Genomic DNA, 8,299 nt, shown 5'->3' on the forward strand with positions numbered 1-8,299 from the left:
ATTCTACGGTTGTGGACTAAAATTCTAAAGAAAATCGTTCTTTTGTTAGTTTTATCTCTTTTTATATCAAGATTTGATTTAATTTTCTTGTCAATGGCGGTTTTATGGTTTTAAGGTTATCAAAATTTTTATTGCACTAAATTTAAATTTATGAAAATCCAATAAACATAGCGACAAAACCACCTTTGTTGATTGGGTAAACTTTTGCTTTAATCATTTGCTTCATTGCATTCAAATTGAAGAAAACCTTTGAAAGAAAAAGGGAAAATTGAGCATTTTTACCCATTTTTGTTTGTCGTAGAGTATAAAGTAACATCAGATAATATGTTTACGTGTTTTTGGCAACTTAACGGAATAAAAAGATTGTTTAATTTCAAGATATATTATTATATATAATTAGGTAGTGCAAATTTAACAAAATTTTAGTAAGAATATTCATAATATACATTAACTTTTATATTAGCGGTTGCATATGATATTAGCCTTACGTTTTAAAAAAATAATTTGTTGGCGTTTCAGTAAAAAAAGTGTATTTGATTTTTTATTAGATGATATGTTGATGTATTTTTGCGCCATATTTAGTTTACTTCACCCTAACCTGCATGCAAATTACGAATATTTTCTCACAGCAGAAGTATGTTGTTATTATCCTTTGCGGGTAACGGTTGCTGATTTTGTACTTAAAGTTAAATTTAACATAATACGAGATTGTTGTGTTATTATATGTTGCCATAATCAAAAATAATTTTTATTTAAAATACTTTTTTTAATTAATAGTTTTACAATTGTAACACGCAATAAAATTAAGGTTTTACCGAATTCGATTAATTACGTTTGCGTACGCTTGAGTTGGTTTCAAAAATGCGCTTAGATTTTGCAGAAATATCTTTAATTTATTAAAACCTCATGCACGCACAAATACGGTTGCTTCATATTAAAATAATCAAATTACTTGTCTGGTTTTGTTGCTAATTTAATTAGTTTTTAGCAAGGCGCGCATATTGGTAAAAACTATGTATATGTTATATTTAAAACTACATGTTTTTTTAAAGATTAAATTTTTATTAACGCTATGTATAAATGATGCAAAATGTTTAAAAATCCTCAAAAATCGATGTTTAAAATCCCAGCTTTAGCTTTTGTGTTTTGTTTAATAAATACAGGAAATGGACAACTAACAGGTAGTTAGTTAATTACTTGTTTAATAATAATAATAAAAATTTGTTTTTTTAGAAATTTAAATAGCTGGAAGAATTTAGTAATTAAATACATAATTTAAGGATAAAGTTATTTTTTTAATATTAATGTTGCATAGGGAGTTCCCCTACTATTAAACCTACCACGAGTTTTAAATTTTTGATTATAAAAGGATAATCAGATTATTCCCTTGTTATTATTTTATAGCTCCAGTAGTTGACCCAATAGACGAATCCTCGGTAACTTTTAACAGTTTCCAAGTCAGTTTTTCAAGTGTAGATGATGCTTTTTTATATCAAGTTAGATTCCAATCTCGTTACGATTCCAATAATGTCGGGTTCGTTAACGGAACTAGTACTATAATACTCGTTTCTGTAAGTAAACTGTATACTATTAAAGTTGACTTTGCTGTATTACTGCCCCTTTATTTGTTAACTTTTTTTTAAACCAATATACCGAACTTTATATTATGCGCTCATAACTGATGTATTTTAAATCAATGTAATTATGTTTTAATATGTGTAGATCGATGATGTTCGCTCAAATATTATTTATGATGTCCAAGTCAGAGCTTTCGATAATCTCAGCAATGTCATAAATTTTAGTGAAATTGTTTCCATCAGAACAGGTTTTTATTTTTTTAAATTTTTTATTAATTTTACTTATAATTTACGCATGGTATAAAAGTAAACCTGAGCAGCGTGACGTAGTAATCAGAAAACTTGCTACACTACTGAGGTCATGGGTTTGATCCTCACTGCTCTTATGCTGTAGCGCCTATGTGTAAAGCCAGCTCTTAATCGGCAGCAAAATTGTCGGGCAATTATATTTTATAACATCCTAAACTGCTAAAAGCAACACATTGAGTCGGGGTAGATGATGTTACTCTATGTTTAGGTCATGAAATTGACCTTTCCACATCGAGGATAAATATATAAAAGAACAATGTAAAAAAATTTACCATAGAGATTACTAGTGGATAAATTATTTTAGAATTGTTTTGTTTTGGGTGTCTTTAATGTCACTTTGAGAGCTAGGGCATAAGAACAGTGGAACTCAAGAACTTGCAAGCCAATTTGATGTCAGACAATGGGAAAATGCTAATACATTAGTATTGTGCCTAGTATGGACCATTTCGTTTTAAATAGTTTATTTTTACTAATGTTTTTGGTTATAGCTCCATCTGGTGTCAACATCACAAGTTTCATCACTACTCCAGAATTTATCACGGTTTTTATTCAAGAAATACCAGGGGTTATCTCATGGGTAGTTGAATATACAAATACAAGAACTAATCAAGTTAATACAAGTATTGTACCTGATGATGTGCCAGCTAATTCTTCCTATATTGCTATGTAGGTTTAGTTTTGTTCATATATTTTCAAACTTAGGTTTTTGTTGCTGTATTACTAAAAAGGGTAAATAATTTCCTATATTGGCGATTTTTTTACTCAAAAATTAATAAGAGTTATTGTCACTGAGCACAAAAATGGTTATAAAAAAAAATTATTTTGATTAAGAAAAAAAAAGGCAAGCCCTGTTTGTGATGACGAAAAAAATATTAACTTGTTAACACTCACTACGCTAACTTAGTACTTTCTACCTCACAAATAATATGGTAATCTGTTTTTGGTGTTTTTTATTTTTAATATTTTTGAAATTTGAATTGTAAGCACCACAAACATTTTTTAGAGGTTTTATAGGCATTTTGTGATTTATTGTTAACCATACTAACATGTTATATTACTTACAAAATTGCAAAACTTTCTTTAACAAAAAATTTAAATTTTTAAACATCATAAACTTATCATAAAAAAGTAATTCTCAAACCAAATAAAATCCTATCAATTAAATATCTAATTTAAATGTAAGTTTATATCCATTGTTTGTTTCTTTATAAATGGTTTTAATTAAAATATTACTGTTTTTTAGTTTGTTAGATTTGATTCCAAACACTGAATATAATGTGAGAGCTCGAGCATTATGTGTTCAGGGATTTACATCAAATTTAACTGAAGCTCAAAGTCCATTTGGTTCTTCACAGTTAATTACAACAGGTATTTTTTTATATTTAATTTATACTAAACGCTGACAATATAATGCTATTTACATATGTTAAAATAGTTTACTATCTTAAAATTTTTAGTTCTTTTAATATTCATCTAGCAATAAAAGCATTTGTATTTTGTTGTTATAGACATGACATCAGTTTTTGGGCAAGTTAATTCTCTCACTACCACTTTTACTGTAGCTAACAACTCTGATACAACTTTAAGAAATGAGATTTCAACCAACCTCACCTCTGCTTATCAGAGTTTATCCAGCAATGTTGTTAATGTTGTTGTACTTAGATTAGTTGATGGATCAATGAATATAGACCATGAGATATTTTTAAATGACAACACAACTACTCCAGACACGAGTGCCTTAATTACAACTAATTTAGAAGTTAGTTTATTTGGCTCTAACCAAATTATTACTAGTAAGAAAATTAATAAATAGTTTTTAAAATAACAAATAGAATTTTCTGCAAATTAAACTTTGTTTATTTTTTTAAGTTAGAGATTACTACTCATTAAATAACAATATATTGTGTAAGCATTAACTTCATATTGGCAGCGTGGTATAATGATTAACTACGTTAGGTCCTGGTGAAACTCCCCCGATCTTATGCTGTAGTGCCCTAAAATAAAGAGCTATAACTGGTTAGAGTTTCTAAGCCAACACCTAATTAGCAGTTTAATTTTCATGCAATTATTATTCACAATTTTTCAATTTGCCAAAGTAAACTTCAGACTGGGTGAGGGGTAACTGATTTATTCTATGTTTCTGTTGTAAAATCATTATTATAATTAAACTTATTATGTGTTTAAAAACTGCATTTATTACTAATATTTTAACGAATTTGTATTAAGGAACTGGATCATTTCCTGATGGATATATATTTAGTGATACCAATTTAATTGCTTATCAATTTGCCACAAACCCAATTTGTTTAACTCGAGATGATAGAACATGGTCTTTGTATAATAACATGGGGTTAGTTGCTTCAACTTTATTTCCTGAAGGTTCAAGTAGTGATCTATCTGCACAAAGTGTAGATACAATACAATTTGGTCAAACAGGTATTATTCAAAAGCAATTAATTTATTTTTTTATATATTTTTTTTACCCAATAAATTTTAATTAAAAATTATTTTTTTAAAGATTTTTTAAATAATTTTTTTTATTTAAAAATAAACATTGACTTGGTTATTATATTTATCTACATTTACATTTTAAATACTCTACTATATTTAATGATAATTTTTTGATTAAAGATATAACAATACTTCCCGATCGTGATCTTTTTAATTTAACATCAAACACGATCTATGGAATAAGACAAAATTATTTGATTTATTGTGATACTAGGTTTGAATATAGTAGATTTTATCAAGCTATTCAAAGTTCTGTTTTAAGAAGATATACATTTTTATATACTACTGGTAAGGGTATAAATTAACACATATGTAATAAATAACTAAAACATTTTTAAAACAGTTTAATAAAAGTATGTTTTAAAGTCAAATTGCCATTCTTGCTAGTACAACATAAAGTGTACATATTTTGCATGTTTAACTATAGGTTAATGTAATTTTATATAACATTTTTTTGTATTAACATGATTTTACGATTTTTTGACTGAAATACAATATTAATTTAAATGCCAAAATTTTTTTAGACCCATCCCCATTAGATCCAAGTAATTTTATATTTACCCCATCCACAAGTGGTACAAGTGCAACTATAACCTTCCCAGCAAGTTTGAATAGAGCTACAACTTATTTGTTTACTGTTGATGGAACTCCGACTCAATTACAAGAAAGTCAATTGGACAGCTCAACTAGTTATCAGGTAAAATTATTTTTAATTTTTTTGTGTAGAGTTTGTATACATTTTAATATCTTAACATGTATGAACTCATTAAGTTGTTTAGATTTTTATCTTTAGGTTACTTTAAACAACCTTACACCAAACACAAACACATCTATTGAGATTCAAGTTTCAGCCAGATCTGCAACAAATGAAATATTAAATTCTTCTTCTACTACTCTTACAGCCTTTACAGGTATTCCATAAAGATTATTTTTATGATTGGAAATTAATATTTTTTTTAAACGTATATTTTGTTTAGAGGAAAACGAATGTGAACGTGAAACATTTCCTTGTAGTCCTGCTGCCAACTGTACCGACACGAATGGATCATTTACTTGTTCATGTAATGCTGGATACACTGGCGATGGTGTTAACTGCACTGATATAAATGAATGTACTTCAATGACAGACAATTGTAGTGATGGTAATGCTACTTGTACAAACACAATTGGATCATTTACTTGTGCTTGTAATACTGGATACACTAGTGATGGAGTAAACTGCACTGATATAAACGAATGTACTTTAATGACAGACAATTGTAGTGATGGTAATGCTACTTGTACAAACACAATTGGATCAATTACTTGTGCTTGTAATGCTGGATACACTAGCGATGGAGTAAACTGCACAGATATAAATGAATGTACTTTAATGACAGACAATTGTAGTGAAGGTAATGCTACTTGTACAAACACAATTGGATCATTTACTTGTGCTTGTATTGCTGGATACACTGGCAATGGAGTAAACTGCACTGATATAAATGAATGTACTTTAATGACAGACAATTGTAGTGATGGTAATGCTACTTGTACAAACACAATTGGATCATTTACTTGTGCTTGTATTGCTGGATACACTGGCGATGGTGTAAACTGCACTGATATAAATGAATGTACTTTAATGACAGACAATTGTAGTGATGGTAATGCTTCTTGTACAAACACAATTGGATCATTTACTTGTGCTTGTATTGCTGGATACACTGGCGATGGAGTAAACTGCACTGATATAAATGAATGTACTTTATTGACAGACAATTGTAGTGATGGTAATGCTAGTTGTACAAACACAATTGGATCATTTACTTGTGCTTGTAATACTGGATACATTGGCGATGGAGTAAATTGCACAGACATAGATGAATGTGCTTTAATGACAGACAATTGCAGTGATGGTAATGCTACTTGTACAAACACAATTGGATCATTTACTTGTGCTTGTAATACTGGATACACTGGTGATGGAGTAAACTGCACAGACATAAATGAGTGTACTTTAATGATAGACAATTGTAGTGACAATGCTACTTGTACAAACACAATTGGATCATTTACTTGTGCTTGCAATTCTGAATACACTGGCGATGGAGTGAGCTGCACAGACATAGATGAATGTGCTTTAATGACAGACAATTGTGCTGATAATGCTACTTGTACAAACACGATTGGATCATTTACATGTACTTGTAATAATTTATTTGATGGAAATGGAACTGCTTGTGAATTTTGTCCAGACATTTCTCAAGAAACTTTGTGTAACAATTCGCTAAGTTGTTTATTTAATGATAGTTGTTCAATAGTAGCTGGGGGTAAGTTTAAAATTTGTTGTTTTTGTAACTTTAATAACTTTTTTAAGGGTGGTATACATTTGATATACTTTTAAGTGTAACAACATAACTTCATAATTTTTATATATTTTTCTTTTGATATGACAAGTATTTGTATCCGTTTAAATTTTTTGAAATGTTTTATCAGTATAGTCAAATTTAATTACTGTTTTTTGGGGATGACAGATAATATAACAGCACAATACAACTGTGATATTTGTGAGGTAACAATTAGAACAAACTGTGTTGAAGCTCGTAAAATATGTCCAGATGTTGCAAATTATTGTCAACAAGATGGTGTTTGTGGGAACCATGTTGGGTCCAACTGCATCTTAAATGGTTCCGGGTTTTCTTGTTCTTGTTTGGAAGGTTTTTCATTTAATGTCGGAAGAACATTATGTAAGAATTTAAACCTAATTTATTTTTACTGATAAGGTTAGAATTATGTTTTTAATGTTTGTATGCGTAGTGGTTATCATTATGTGATTTGGGTTGGATTCTTCTTTTTATTAAGTAAAAAAACATATATTAGGGGTTATAATCTGCTGTGATTTTTGTTTATTTGAAAAACATTGGCAAGTTACCCAGCAGACTATAAATTCATGATTATTAACAATGTACAAATTATATATGTTAAGGTATTGAAGAACCCTCAAATGCTTTGCCTGGGTGGCTTATTGCTGTGATTGTTCTTATAGTGGTGGTCTATACTGTTATTATAGTCCTAGCTCTGACTTTATTTTTAAGAAATCAGGTAAATTATTTTTAAGAATTATATATATTTATATATACAACAGTTTTACGTGTTTTATTATGTTTTAATAGTTTGTAAGTATGTTTTTTATAAAGTTTATGATATTTTGTTTTAGTTATCTTGACAGAAAGTTCAAAATCTACCTAATTGGTATTTTATTGCTTTGGCATGCAACTGGCTTAAAAATGCTTAAGAATGTTAAATTATTATTTTAACATTTAATATGTTAAAAAAAATATATATAACATTTTAAAATTATGTTTCCCTTGGAACTAATTATTACAATGCATAACATATTCAATAGTGCATGTTATGATATTACTGATACCCACAATTTTGTGTTGTTTAGTACATTAGTTCATGTAGCCTTAAATTTTTTTTTATTTTTTGTTTAGAAATCAAAAATATATAAGGTTACCTCCACACAACGTTAACAACACACTCTACTGGAGACTCAAGGAAATAATTGTAGATTAACCCAGAATTGTAAAAATATTTATCCTTTAAATTATAAAAAAAGTTTGAACATTATAGTATATTAGGCAATGCAGTTAATTTTACTTGTATGTTAGGTTAGTTTAGGCCATTTTACTATGCAAATGTTTATAAAATACCATATGCACTTTTAAAAATAATTTAATTTTTTCTGTAATATCTGAAGTTTTTTGATTTACTTTAATATGTTTTATATTTATACTTAAAACTTACTAGTATTTTCTTTTATGCTTGGCTATGATTGCTAAAATATAGTATATGCCAATTAAAAACTTTTGTTCGGTATTAAATGTATTATGTTAAATGCCTACAAATTCTAAATA

The 8,299-nt window shown here is 28.2% G+C and overlaps 1 protein-coding gene across 3 annotated transcripts; it reads left to right on the forward strand.

Annotated features, from left to right (window-relative positions):
• The first annotated feature begins 1,049 nt into the window (after positions 1-1,049).
• LOC145750206 (uncharacterized) lies at positions 1,050-8,085 on the forward strand. 3 transcript variants are annotated; one of them, XM_082566185.1, is made up of 15 exons: positions 1,050-1,181; positions 1,405-1,571; positions 1,723-1,825; positions 2,375-2,552; positions 3,130-3,254; positions 3,395-3,679; positions 4,113-4,322; positions 4,518-4,685; positions 4,922-5,094; positions 5,191-5,308; positions 5,375-6,709; positions 6,914-7,126; positions 7,366-7,481; positions 7,597-7,631; positions 7,877-7,911. In XM_082566185.1, the coding sequence occupies exons 1-14, from the start codon at positions 1,091-1,093 to the stop codon at positions 7,603-7,605; spliced, it is 3,291 nt and encodes a 1,096-aa protein (XP_082422311.1). In that variant the 5' UTR covers positions 1,050-1,090; the 3' UTR covers positions 7,606-7,631; positions 7,877-7,911. The 3 variants fall into 3 exon arrangements, with proteins under 3 accessions (XP_082422311.1, XP_082422309.1, XP_082422310.1); XM_082566183.1 differs by lacking the exon at positions 7,597-7,631 and having other exon boundaries at positions 7,877-8,085; XM_082566184.1 differs by lacking the exon at positions 7,877-7,911 and having other exon boundaries at positions 7,597-7,721.
• Positions 8,086-8,299: the final 214 nt, after the last annotated feature.

The sequence above is a fragment of the Corella eumyota genome, chromosome 4 (genome assembly GCF_963082875.1).
Source record: "Corella eumyota chromosome 4, kaCorEumy4.1, whole genome shotgun sequence".
In the NCBI taxonomy this organism is placed as follows: Eukaryota; Metazoa; Chordata; class Ascidiacea; order Phlebobranchia; family Corellidae; genus Corella; species Corella eumyota.

Bases quoted from the DNA above. Each gene is read 5' to 3' on its own strand.
- LOC145750206 (XM_082566183.1), top strand. From the start codon at position 1,091: ATGTTTAAAAATCCTCAAAAATCGATGTTTAAAATCCCAGCTTTAGCT. The intron at 2,553-3,129 runs GTAGGTTTAGTT...ACTGTTTTTTAG, and splicing joins AATTCTTCCTATATTGCTAT to TTTGTTAGATTTGATTCCAA. The intron at 7,127-7,365 runs GTAAGAATTTAA...ATATATGTTAAG, and splicing joins TAATGTCGGAAGAACATTAT to GTATTGAAGAACCCTCAAAT.